The following is a 14,504-nucleotide window of genomic DNA, read 5'->3' as shown; positions in this document are numbered from 1 at the left end:
GAAAAAAACATATTATTAATGTAAAGAAGGTAAGTATCATGGACCCAACTAATACTAAACAAGAAAGGAAACTAGTTATTCAGTATTTTTCCATGTGATTTTCACTGGTTTGCACTACAAGAGAGTGCAACAATATTTAGGTTCATGTTATTCAAGATGTTAACCCCTGTATTTAGAGGCATTTGATTTTCCTTGAAATCATCCAAGCAAAGCTGTCAGTAAGCTTTCACTTGTGCGAAGCGACAGACACCAGAAAATGTCATGTCAACATTAACGCAGACATTCTAGGACAGAAGACTTCCTTTTGCATGACACAGGCCAATCAAACCTGATATACTTACAGTCTATTGAATTCCCTGACTTCAAACTTCCTTTGTTTTAAGGAAAGCTTCCTCTAGTGATGTACTTGAAAGCAATCAGGGGAAGCTGACAGCAATATAGGATATAACTTAGTTGCATAGTGTGAATGAGATTCTCTTCTAAAAGAACTAGTATTAAAAAAATGATTTCAAAAAAGGGCAAAGCGTTTGGAAAAAAAATTATATTTCTGATTTAGTTAGCAGGAGAGACGTGGAAGCAATCTGAAATAACTTACACTAATTGAAATTTGCTCTTTGGTGCTAGCAAGAAAGACTTCTCCATATCTAAGTAAACTTTTGCACAAAGATAAAGGAGCAGCTGGCATATCTTTGAAGACAGGAGATGCTTCATTAATATTTTTTTAATTGAGTAGTTCTGAACTTATAAACACATGCTGATCTCATTTTCATTTGTCTGTTTTGGAGAGTTGTGCTCTAGAATGACCAGAAACTCTACACTATACCTTTCTACAAGTCTTTTTCCATAAAAGACCAAGATGTACCACAACAGGTAGCTGAAGATTTCCAAGCAGTGCACTCCAAACTGTTAAGAGCAGGAGCTCTCTTGCTGTGTATACTGGTAAGGCAGTTTGTACAGCAGGACCCAATTTTAATTAAAAAGAACAATAAATCTCATCAAAAGTTGCAGGAAAGGTTATTTACAGTCCTTGTTACCTGTGGCTTCAGTGTGGAACACAAGAAGCAATTCAAGCACAGGCTGTGGCTATCAGGAAGTGACTATCCAGCTCTTTTGCTTGCTAACAATCAGACAACTTGAGTGTGTAATTTTTTAGGGGCATTTTGGCACCTGGAGTCATGGATGTGGGGAGTGCCACCCTGCTAGACAGGTGTGCCACCTCTGATGTAATGTGATCCAGATTATTCTATGCTGTGGCATTGCTTAGAAAAAGAACATCAGTACTGTCCAAGGTCCCTATGCTGTGCAGTTCCTTGCCAATTATGCCTCCTAAGTATCAGTAATTCATATACAATTGCCACATCATTCCTTTGTCTCAGAAGGATTCTCTGGGTGCCTGAAAAAATTTTTACCTCATAAATACCTGAATTCTTCCTTAACTGATTAGGCCTGTACATTTTCAGCTCTAAATCTACAGTTATAGTGGAAAAGCATCACTTAACAGACAGAAAGGCACGATAACAAAAAAAGTATCTCATTTTCCATTTGTCTAAGTGTTTGATTACATGTTCTGAGGCAAATCAGATAACTGGAGATTCACTTGACTCATCCGCTGAGCACAAACACCATCCATCTTTGCCTTTACATAACAGTTTATAATCCTAGGATCTCAAAGCCAAGGACCAGTACAAAACACACAGTGTCTCCCTGAAGGAAACCAGCATCAACAGAAAACTACCCGGTGTCACAAGGAAAGCTGTGGCCATTTTGATTTATAAAACTACACTGGGTGAGCGCCGAGTAAAATCCAACAGTTAGAGAAAGAATCAAAAATCCCCAAAGATCAAACAAATTAACTACCAGAGGCAGAGATTAATATCAGTAATTTACAAATTATCTTTAAAAAGCATTAAACCCCAATAGCAAGCCAAGTTAATTTCCCTCCCAAACTTTCTTCATTCTCTCTCTTCCCCTTTAACTTGCTTTCTGTCTTATTTATATTTGTTTCTTGAGGTTCTGATCACACTATCATTGTGGTATCAATCTAATGGAAGCATAAGCTTGGTGATACTCCTTTTAAAGGATAATTTAATTAAAGCCTTAAATAGTAGAAGAAAATTAATTTCCTCTGACTTTGTCCTCTTTTGAATACTTAAACCTGCAGAATTATGTATGAAAAAAACGTAATCTATCAACTCTGAAACCTCAGGTTTTATCAATTAGATACTTTCCCAGTGCCTATCAAAGCAAAATCAGCCCTTTTAAAAATCCAGTCATTGGGGAAAAGTCACTTCTTCATATTGAAATGTGTGTCTCTTCCCACCTGTACTACCAGGCACTTTAATGAAGAAAAAGAAAAAAAGCAAAGAAAAAATATGGTTCCCAGAGATGGTTCACTTTTTTAAAGGTGAATTACATTAGTTGCAATCAAATGTTAATGAGGGTGGTAAAGTGAGAGCCTTCAGAAATTCAGAAATACTTACTGCTTGAGGCAGATAGTTCTCTTGGACTGGAGGCCATGGGCTGAGCACACATCTGACAGAGACAGTCCCTTCCATTAAAGGTAACGCGATCGCCTGGTGGAAACGGACGCCTGGAAAGTTAAAGAGAAAAACAAATTTTTGCAAAGGTTATGCCAGAAATTTTCCGCTGTTCCCTATGCTTTGAGTTTGCTGCCTTCCTCCAGTGCAATCAATATTTTACAGAAACTCGGGCCAAATAGTTTCTGCAATGTGGCCTTGGCAAAGCCAGGCACTGGAAGAAATCCAATCCATGGATGCAAGCAGAGCAGAGGTTAGACTTGCCTTGTATTTTCATTTAAAAAAGATTATCAAACTTATTTCATCTGAATAGTAGAGACAGTGAAATCTGCTAAGACACAACAGCTACATTTATGATGGTCTCAGCACAATGTTGTGGATAGCAAATGATACAGAAGAGAACTCAAAAGAAGAATTGGAACTGTTCTTGAGGCTGGTGAAGGAATGTGGAGCTAGTCACTCATAAATGTTAAGAATGTGTGTTAGGCAGAAGTTGACATTGCTGTTAACTCTTATTTGGTGCAAAAAGCAGAGGATGAATAACATTTTTTAACTCCAAATCTTTAATAAGGAGCTTTAGTACTGCTAAGTACAGACCCCTGCTACACCCCCCTCACTCCAAAACTGCTTAACAAAAGAACAGCTGCTGATTTCAACAAACCAAAATGTTCAAGGCATTGTTTCCTTTCCACTGCCATTCCTAAGTGGGTCAAAAATAAATCAGCAGCAATATTGCATTTCATTAATCTATTCCAATGACTCATCTTTTGTTCATTCAACATAAAAAGATTGATGCAAGTCAATGTACAGAAAACTAATGTCATGTTTCATATGATATCATCAGGTTTCACACTGTCCTTGGGAAATAAAACTGAAACACACACATTATACGATTACCAACATGCAGTAAATTCACACACTATTTAAAAACAGAAAAACAATCAAAATACTTTCAATAGAAAAGGTCCCAGGCTACAGGAGAAAGTACTTCAACTACTCATTAGAGATAGAAGTTAAAAATGTCACCTTTCTCCCATCCAGAGAGCCTTAACTAACTTCTTTTTATTTGCTGTAGAACTGAAGGCTGGCTCTCTTACTGGGGACAAGAAGCAGCATTTGGGAAGAAGAGGGGAAATCACAGTTGTTCCAAAGCCATGTGTTCTTACATGATGTGAAAATAAGTCTCCAGTATGTTTTCAATTGTTTAACTGCTCTCATAGCCCAAATGTAGCATCCAGAATTTTGCTTTACCTCATTTCTCCAACCAAGCCGGGCTGATCCCCTGAACTCAACTAAACCCATATCCATTACCTCAACATGCAAGCCTTATAATTCCTTCAGGCATGAGGGTAACTTTCTGAGAACAGGGAACTATACGTAACACACCAGCTATGTCCCCCAAACAAATGAATGGCATTTTGAAGACCCTTAAAGTCAGATTTGCAGCAGATCTTTTCCAGCCAATTGCTTCCCAAAGAGAAATACGTCTTGAGACTTATGTCTCACGGTGAAACCTTTTTCCCTGTTTTCCTTGTACTGGGTTCACACCATGCTAGTTGAAAGGGATGACTTACTTGCAAACAGTACAGGCAAAGCAGCTTGGATGGTAAGTTTTTCCCAGAGCTGTCACTACTTCTCCTTCCACGAACTCTCCACAGCCATTGCAGCGAGTGCCGTACATGCGCTGGTAATCCAAGGTGCAAAGGTATTCCCCGTTCTTGATGAAAAACCCTCCCTGTGCCAAGTCACACCCACACACTGGAAGGAAAAAACACACCACACAGACAGATTAGAAAAATATACCTACTAAGGATGTCATCTGCTGACAAATGAGATGACTTTGGTGGTCTTACTCCCTTCTATCAGATTTTTGCTTTCTCCTCCTGTCACTACATGCCTGGACATCCCAGGACAAGTCTGGTGTTCTCTGGCTAAAGGAGAGCTTGTAATGAAGATTCTCCTTGTCTACATCATCGTAACTTTAATGTACTTGGTCCTCAGTTGCCAAGAGCTCGGTTACCTTGCATCATCCAGTTAATCGTGTTATCACAGTTATCTGTACCAATGTAATCTTTCTTTCACTTCTGGGGATGGATGTGAGCAAAAGAAAATACATGATTCCATAAATAGAACAGATTTTACTATTTTTTACACTAGCATACATTTTTTATGCAACCACATCCTTTAAGAAGCTTTCAAGGTGCTGATTCTCCCAGAAAATAATTAATACTATTGAAATGTTGCCTGGTTTAGATTAACTACTCCAGTCCCTAGGTAGCACTGAGCTGCTTCACCACTGCTGCACCAATACTTTTAGTTTTGTTTTTAAAAGCATGGTCTTTGAAATATTCAGGGTGATTTTACATTATTAATTTAGACATAAATATTGGGAGAAAGTTGCAGTGAAGAGATAGTCAAACATTAAAAATTTAGCCACATCTCCACTATATAGACTTCATGATATATGCAACCAAACTGTATAACAGTATATTGGACACCAAATAAAGTCAATAGAAGATTATTTTCCACCTGTATTCTGAACAAATCAATATCCTAAGAACTACTATTACCTTTGAGTGCCTAATCTGAATTGATCTCACTTTAGTCTTTTATACACTATATTCCCTGTACTTCATGGATTGGGTAAACAACTCCAATATTTGGATAGAGACTTGTGGCCAAGTACAGATTTATTAGGAAAAATAATTGTAACAATAAAAGGGTGAAGAACCAGTCAAGGATTTCTGTGACTTGGCAGTTTTTCCACTGTAAAATACTTACTCATCCAAACCAAAACACATCACAACCAGGTGCCTTTTTTGCTTTAAGAAAATACTCATAGTGCTCCATTGGCATTGCTGGTCAACACAGAGACAGAAAGCAATGCTGCCTATAACAGCCAAATGCCATGAAGAGAAAGTGCCATGGGAGATGGGAGATTGAATTTCACACTGTGCCTTCAGCTTGGATTGAACAAAGAACTTGAAACTACCTACTTAGTGTCTATCAGTAGCACCAAAAATTTATATGCAGCTGCTCCCAGGTATTTGGGTTTCAGCCACTCCTACTGTATATTGCTGTATCTGTGTAATTCAGTAAGAGAGACTACTCTTCATAGCAGGCTAGGACATTGGCTTAACTCTGCAAGCAATTTCATCTCATCTCTCTTCAAAACATTCAAGTACATTTAGATCAAATATCAGAAATATTGTATATCAGAAATTCTGATTATTAAGGAAAAATAAACAAGAAGCATTCTAGGTCCCTGCAGTCACAAAGTCCTTGAAAATTTAGAATATGAAACACAGAAATATTATCAGGGGAACTGGGTTCAATTCTTCTTTCTGCCACAAGTCCCAAGCACAATACTCTGCCCAACATTCTTTCTCACTCCCATTATAATGGGCTAATATCTTATAAACTACCTGCCTTGAAAATTAACATTGCAAGGCATTTGGGGCAGGGATTTCAAATTCTGTTTGTCTGTTTCTCAGCCCTGGATATCTAATGACTGTTACTGTAACAATAATTAATAGAATAGTATATACTATAATGCAGCTTAGAATTAAAGCAGTATCAGTACTAGCATTTTTCCAGTTTCACATTTCTGCATAGAACAATGATAATATTCCACCTGCAAACAAATTACATTTCATGGTGGCACTAAATCCACAAGCAGCCAAAACTCAACTATCAGTGACTGAGAGGAATTACAAAGAACTACTGTTAAGGCTCTACTCTAACGCTCCAAAATGTTCCATGCTGGTTTTTACACCTCTAGAAAAAAACCCACCTCTTTCATTCCTTCGTTTTCTTCTACTGATCTCCATTTTGTTTACAATATTAGTTTCAAACTAATGGTACAATATCGTGTAACCATTAGGCAGAAAGCACTGTGACCTCCACACCACATCACCGTAGACTCTTCCTGAGTTGGGCACCATGTAGCAACTTTCTACTGCAGGTCCAGAGGTGAGACCTAAGCCTACTTAAATAGGTTTGCTTCTCTAAGTTACTCTGAGTGGATCCTCACAATTAAATCATGGACTAACTGAGAATTCTCCTTTAATGTCAGAAAGTTGTCAGGGATTAATTCAGTATTCAGACTATTAGATTCTGTGGTTACAGTGTATGAACTGGAGTATGGTCATGGAGTGGTCAATACCAGATGTTTCAGAAGCTGCTAAATTTCATAAAGAGCTAGTCATGTGTCTGTGCAATTATTTAAATCACATTTTTAATTTAACTTTAATTTAGCTTTAACATCCAAGTCTCTATACATTTCAGCCTCAAGCTGAAGTCACTCAGCATGCTGCTGTATAAGCCTCAGAAGCTGCATATATGAACTCTCTGGCTCTTTACTATGGTCCCCTGTTCCACCAATGAGTCACTTTTTGGAGAACTCATTTGGTCATTGCAGCCCTCTTTCCCTGCCAAGGCAATGGTCTAATAAGCTGGGATGATCAAAAGGAACTTTCACTGCCACCTCTGTTCCAGCTTCTTCTGAAAATCCAGCTGCAACATATCATACAGAGGTCTGTGGCAGATCACAGATTGCAAAAAACACTACAGACTTTGAATGAAAGGGTTCATGCATTCAGTTATTGGCTCTACCCTCTTTGCATGCACTGCTACAGAGATTCAAACCTACTGACAAAAATGAGGGTTAAATTATTGCACGTCTTTTGAAGACTGAAATTACTATTATGAAAAAGAAGCTTCCTCTATTGCCCTTTTCTTTCTGAAGTCTCCTTTCCACCCAATCTCTACTTCATTTTGTCAATAACTCAGAATTTCTGAGTTAAATTGTCTCATACTGGCAAGTCATGAATTCAGGCATGAGCAGAAGTGATCCACCAGCAGATTCATCATCCCTGGCATTCTCACAGCAGGAAGCACACACCAATCTGAAAGAATTAAAGACAAACCCTGGCAACTCCACATTACAACGGATTTTTGCAGTCAATTTAGCACATGTGTTCCTATCACTAATCACAGCTTTAAGCTACATGGGCAAAACAAGGGTCACCCAGACTGTTAACATCCATGGTTGGAAAAACGCTGTTCCAGCCTGCTGCTTTCACTTTGAGTCAGAGATCAAATCAGAAAGGACAAACATGACTGTATCCACACTTGGTGTACAATGTGGTGTACAACAGGGAAAGGATTTAAACAGCTTTTTGTTCTTCTTTTTTCTGCTTTTGGCAACTGTGCAGAAGTCATGGTTCTGACAATACAACCCTTCAAGCTGAAACATTGTGCCTTAGCACACATATTTATGACCACTATAGAAGTAACACAGAAAAGATGTACAAATTGTGATTGTTTTTTATTAAAAAGAAAGACCATATGCCCAGCAACATTCATGCCACAAACAGCAGAGGCAGTGAAGAGAAATCAGCTGTGAATGCTACATATGTACAATACACCCTAATGGTGTGACCTAAGCAATTGCTGTGATACACGTATCATGTCATCAAAGAAAAATTTATACCTAAGTGATGACAGTTAATAGGAAATGTCAAACTATATTCTTCTTGGTTTTTCCTATAGTGATGGAAAAAACAACTTCGAAAGAATTACTTCATGGAGCCAATAGTGATGCACAAATCACATCTTAGAAGTATTCTGTAAACATCCATCACATGGAAATACTTCGACAGGAGAGTAACATTTCCCCAAGATTCTTCCTTCTCAGTATGAAGGAAGACATTCTGTTTACATGACCAAGATCTCCCTTCTAAAACAGGAGACACTGGGGAGCATTTCTGTTCCCTACGGTACCACAAGCATAGAGACAAAAACAATCAGCATTTTTCTTTAAATGAAAAAAGAAAACCATTATCTTCAAAAGCTCCAGGAGGAACTCAGCCTTTTTCTCAGAGTGTGTATATCAAAGAATTTCATATTACAAACAAATCATCCTGCCTCTCTTGTGAATGGAATAAGCTAGAATACAGTTCTGCCTCCCACTGTATGGAAAACACCCACCTGCCAGCTTTTTCTGTCTTGAATTACTCTCTGGAGCTACTTTTTTGCCTCCTTAAAGGACAAAAGGATTGGAGACACTGTCAGTGCTGCTGTCAGCTCTCAAAGCTACAGGGTCTGTGTATGCAAACCTGGGCTATTATGACAAAATGCAGCTGCTCAAGAGCAATCCAACTGCCTGGGATCTCCACGGGACCAGGACCATTCTTAAGATGAGTCACTTCCAAGCTTTAACAGAGATGACGAAAATGAAGAGATCAGATTTTTTCAAAGAGAGTGGAAGCAGGATTTGATCCTACTGAGCATTATGCAGGATTTCCTCAGGCTTATTGTCAGTGAGAGTTGAAAAACCAGGCCCTTAGTAAAATAACTCTATGTTGATGTTAAGTAAAAATTGTTTCAACACTGAAGAAACAAAACCACACAAGCAGACTCTGTGAGAGAGTGCTCTCAGTTTGCAGAAGTGAATTCTATTTATTAAGAAAAGTCTAATGATCTGCTTTGTTACCATGCATTAAGTAAGGTGCAAATTCAATTTCCTGTTGGGGTTTTATTTCTTTCTTGTATTTCTAAGCTTCATAGAATAATGGTGCTGTTCTCAAGTGGGGAAATATTCATACAACAGCTATTCTTAGGGCATAATGGATCTCTTGTTTGAAGGTAGAAAGGAATTTGGCATTGTTTCAGTTTATCACCATCATCCAAACAAATACACAGGAAAAATCTGTTTCTTTTTTCGTGTAAGAGTTTAACAAATCCCATATTGATGAAAGCAAGGTTCATGTTCTCATGAAAGTTTCTGCATTTCAAATGAACTAAGCCTTTCTCTGCCTTTTTTTTCTTATATCAACACTTTTCCTGATGGCATAAGTAATTTAAAGAATGAATATATATTGAAGCATCATCAGAAGACCACATGAGAATGATAAATCTCAGAAGCCAAATCTCAGAAGCCATGCTGCAGCACTACCATTGCAGAGATTGCAAGGCATCATTAAAAACAGAAACCCTGATGACCATTTGCCACACTCCTGTCACTGGAGACTTTTTCTGTCATACATTGATGAGAGATATATAAATACCTCCTGAGCAAAAGATAAGTTTGCATTTCTCCCCTCTTCTCCTAAACTGGTCTGAGATCCCCTTGGGAATCATCCTCTAGCCTCCAGTCAGGCTCTTCTCCTCTTCCCTTGAAAAATACTCACCCTCCATTTCAAGCATCCTGCCTGCACAAGTACTGAGTGACACTGTCATTATGACACAAGTAATTCTCAGTGGGGTACTTGAGTGAAACCCCCAGGCATGTAATGCAAGCACTCACTCAACTGAAAACAAAAGTGATGTTTTAACTTGATCAACTTCCCAATCAATGCCATGACAGTGCCTTCAGTCCTTCAGTCTTCGCTTTTCTCCTTATCACAGGAGATACAAACAACACTGCACAGAGAAACGTTCTATATGCATATATTTCAGTCTTTCTAGCAATCTAACAGGCAATAGCTCATACCTGAGCCCAACAGCAAGCAAACAGCTGTATATAATGTAACAATGTGACAGCTTCCCCACTTCGCCACTGAAATACCAATGTTTCATGCACCAGGATGGGAACAATGGCAGGAATCATTCAACCATTTAAAACACCTTTCACATTAGACTAAGCACGAGGTAGAGATCAAAGTCATTTATGGGTCTGTGGGAAATGAACCTTGAAGAAAATGCAATCAATGGAAAAAATGTCAAAGTTTAGCCTGGGATAGCTTGAATGTAACTATCTAGACGAGAGATCTCTCTTAAAAGATTTTAAATAAGCAAACAAAGAACGTAAGAATAGGACAAAACCAAACCTCATCCAAGTCGGGCAAATGAAGGATGCATTGATGACAAACCCAAGCAACTTTTTGTATTCTCATAAGGATGCTCTGCCCCACTAATCAAGCACCTGTAAAGCATCCTGCAGGCCCTCTACTTTCAAAGGGATCCAGCAGCTTTTTTAAAATCTGACATGGCATCTGTCAGCATTGGTCAACATCAGCCAAGGAGTGCAATTAATTTCATTTCCTGTCAAAGGTTTGGCCACTGAAAGAGACCTCAAGCCCAGCTAAACTAAGATCAGTATCAACTAATTGTCATCAACAGTATTCTAATCCCAAGAGCAAAGCAAGATCCACTTTACAGAATCACAGAAACACTGAATATCATGAGTTGGAAGGGATCAACAAGGATCATCAAGTCCAGCTCCTTGCCCTGCACAGGACCATCCCCAAGAGTCACACCATGTTCCTAAGAGCATTGTCCAAATGCTTCTTGAACTCTCTCAGGCTTGGTGCTGTAACCACTGCCCTGGGGAGCCTGTTCAGTGCCCAACCACCCTCTGGGGGAAGAACCTCTTTCTAATATCCAACCTAAACCTCCTCTGACACAACTTCAGACCATTCCCTCGGGTCCAGTCACCGGTCACCACAGAGAAGAGATCCGTGCCTGTGCCTTCTCTTCCTCTCTTCAGAATGGGAAGAAACTGAACCTGCAGTGAAATACCAATAGGTATCACTGCAAGAACAAGAACAGCTTTCCAGACACAGCAGCTAAGAAATGCAAATACAGAAATGGGAATTACTCTCACAGCTGTAACTGAGCCTTGCTTCACATCAAGCTACCTGAATGGATGAATTCACATCTGAATCCCATTTCCTGACATGGGAGAAATTTTAACCTTTGTTAGCTTCCCAGAACAACCAAATCCCATTTCTCAACTGTTCAAACCTGATTTGCTGTCCTTAAACATGTCTCCCTCCTTTGGTCTCCCTGTGCACACAGAAAACAGTGTGCCCCCCTTTTCACTTTCTCATTAGATTTGTGTACTAATCTCTTCAGCAACAAGTACTTCTCTTTCATTTTCACTCTTAAAATCTTAACTTAATCTTCCTCATGTCCTTCTATAGCACTTTCTACCATGGATAAATGATGCAGAGTTATAATCCTCCAGATCTTCAGTCAGATCCTCAGAGTCCTGATCATTCAAACCAGGATACTGTAACATTTCTGTCCTTTTTGGTTTTATTTGCCTTTTAGAGCATTTCAGGCTCATATCTTCCAAAGTTTTATATTTTAATGACTAGAAATTACCTTTTCTTTAAATGAAAGCCAAAGCACTCAGGTTTAGGGGAAAAAAGAAGAAAATACAAACACGCTTGATAAAAATCAAAAGACTTGACTTAATAATGTTAAAGGCTCTTTCAACAACCAAGCTGAGGAGTTCACAAGCTTCTTCAGAAGTATTCGTGGAAATGCAGAGATCTTTTCAAGCACTGCACGGGATACCTACTATCAGAATGTCTTCATATTTAAACTTTCCATCCACTCACACTGAACTATTTATAGCATTAACTACCCAGCAGCCAATTTGCAGCCTCCTCCTGCTGCCACTGAAAGAATCTGATGACAGATCAAAGGTCAAAGAACTAATGATTTAAAACGCATTCCAACTGTTGATATAGTGTCTGCTTACATGACCCTAACTTCTTCCCAGTCCTTTAAGGGAGGAAGATCCAGTTCAAAGTCACAATCTAAACTTGGGAACCCTCCCCCTTCCCTGTCAAGCTCATTGAACTACAGATGATGTAGTCCTGAAAACCCATCACATAAAAAAACTCAGACCTGTGCCTGGAACCGAAACATACCACAGAGAGTTCTGGAAATACATATTGATATGGGCTTTCCTAAATAAGCTTCAAAGATATTTAACAAAGGAGGAAAATTAGCACATTTATTCCATAATTAAGAAACTGCTTTATGCTGATTTATAACAATGTTTTAATAGAAGCTAAAAGTTTTTTCTCAGTGGAATACTGTAGGATTGTGGAATGCTTCCTGGATGCCAACACTTGGCTTGGCCTTATAAATAGCAAGATTATTAGCAGGTAATTGCCTTTTGATATTTGATATCACCATAGCACTTAAAACATTCATACACAGTGAAACATTTCCACCTGGCATAGCTTAATCAAATTATAGACCTTTATGCCTCATAGCTGTAGCTGCCCCATCCCTGGCAGTGTTCAAGGCCAGGCTGGATGGGGCTTTGAGCAACTTGGTCTAGTGGAAGGTGTCCCTGCCCATGGCATAGGGGCTAGAACTAGGTGATTTTAAGGTCCCTTGCAACCTGATTCTATGATAGTGAGGGCTAGAAAACTTTAGGACACCATCTGTATTCTTATGGCAGGACTGCTTAACTATGACATTAAATATCTTTTAGTTTACATTACCCTATGGAAGGTAACTACGTTTTCCAATCTATATTCAACATCAAGAACAGGGACAATGACTATTTGAAATACTCCTACTGCAAATACTACACTACTTTGTTAAGATAATGCAACTGATCCCTACATGTACCAAAATCAAGCTATGTAAACTTTTACATTGTTACTATGAAAGCTTAAAGCTTTTTCTGTTAAGCAGTATAGTGTATTGAAACCAGCATTTCCCTCTAGCCCAGAAGATGAATCACAGGCTTAATAATAAAGCCTTATTATAGCAATTTTTCTACCCTCAAAGTTTCCTCTCCTAGTACATGGAATAAGGTAAAATGAACTGTTATCAACTGACAATGGTAGAAAATTATCATTTGTATCAGATGACAATTTAAATTGAGATATTAAAATCTCTGCTCATACACAGTGTAATTTAGGGCCTGTTCCCACACACAGTTACATATGGAATGCATTGTGGTGAGTACTCGTAGTTTTTCCAGAAAGGTTATCCCTGTACATACTTAGAAGAAACTTTTTACTTCTTCATAAGCTATGAATTCATTCCTGTTAATTTTAATGCTTATTAAAGACAAAACCAATGATGTCTCCAGCTCAATCTGCTCTCCCTCCAACCTCCTCATTTAACCTTCCCTCCTCTCAGCCTGCTGCTTCCATTGCCTGGTAGACATTAACAACTTGGTATGGTAAGTGTAGTGTACTCCTACTAAAACAAAACTTAAGACTTATTACAACTGGAGGTAATACAGAATCCAATTAAATTTGTAGTTGTAACACAAACCAGTGTAAATCCTTAGCAAGGCAAGTAACTTTGTTATAAAACAGCAAAAGACAACTGCTCTGAATTGTGCTCCAGGAGCTGCACTCCTAAATTTCTCTTATCCCTCCCCTGTCCATCATTCCCTTGTTAACTCCAGCTCCGAGTCAGCTGCTGCCTGCCTGACATTCTTTGCCTATCAGGGGGTCGGCAGAGCTCACCTTCCTGGGGACAGCCACACCATTTTCAGCTCTTCGTTTTTCTACCAACTCTTATCGGGACCCACAAATAGAACTGGCCAGCCCTGCCAGGCAGATAGGACACACCAGCGGGACACACATGGTTCTCAACAGACAGAGTCACAGTGAGGTGCATCTTATCATGGGGGCACGGGAATACATCTGTCCATGGAGGTTTCACTTGTCATCTTTGTCAGGAAGCTGTTGCTCTGTTCTGAGAAAGATTCCAGAGATGGATGCAGCACCAAACTACAGGGGAAGACGATTGTCTGATCACATTACATGACGCATGAGCATGTCCTGGGCTGGCTGATGCAGCACTGAGACTGAAGTCATCGTGTTCCTTCAGTGCAACAGCCACCACTGGCATGCATGCCAAGCAGTCATGGAGTGCCTAAGAGGCTCTGACATAACCTAGGGAAGCAGCATTACAGCATGATGTAAACACAAAGTTGAAAGCATGGATGGCAATAAAAAAAAAGGAAATACATACAGAGCAAAGAACAGGATGACGCTGAAGCTCTGCAACTATACAACTAGTGTGACAGCTTTATGAGGAAATGGATTTTTTCTACATCTTCTAAGTCTATGGATAAAAGTTTCAACACTTTCAGCAGGTATGAAAACAGACAAGTATGAGCTTGTTCAAGACTTTCACGCTGCAGATGTATGAGTTGAAGTCTCAAGAGCAAAGTTTAGTATACAAAAAAGAGAA

The 14,504-nt window shown here is 39.1% G+C and overlaps 1 protein-coding gene across 23 annotated transcripts in view; it reads right to left on the bottom strand.

The window, feature by feature from the left end:
- The window catches only part of ABLIM1 (actin binding LIM protein 1), a 202,499-nt gene that overhangs the window by 89,393 nt on the left and 98,602 nt on the right, over positions 1-14,504 (bottom strand). For all 23 annotated transcript variants that reach the window (XM_027692212.1, XM_027692204.1, XM_027692211.1 and 20 more), the window contains 2 exons: positions 4,112-4,295; positions 2,481-2,590 (listed from right to left, as the gene is read on the bottom strand). In XM_027692212.1, coding sequence (XP_027548013.1) covers positions 2,481-2,590; positions 4,112-4,295 — 294 coding nt within the window. The remainder of the gene's footprint in view (positions 1-2,480; positions 2,591-4,111; positions 4,296-14,504) is intronic.

The sequence above is a fragment of the Neopelma chrysocephalum genome, unplaced genomic scaffold, assembly GCF_003984885.1.
Source record: "Neopelma chrysocephalum unplaced genomic scaffold, ASM398488v2 Primary Assembly neopelma1_85, whole genome shotgun sequence".
In the NCBI taxonomy this organism is placed as follows: Eukaryota; Metazoa; Chordata; class Aves; order Passeriformes; family Pipridae; genus Neopelma; species Neopelma chrysocephalum.
This window is presented reverse-complemented; position numbering and strand designations above follow the sequence as displayed.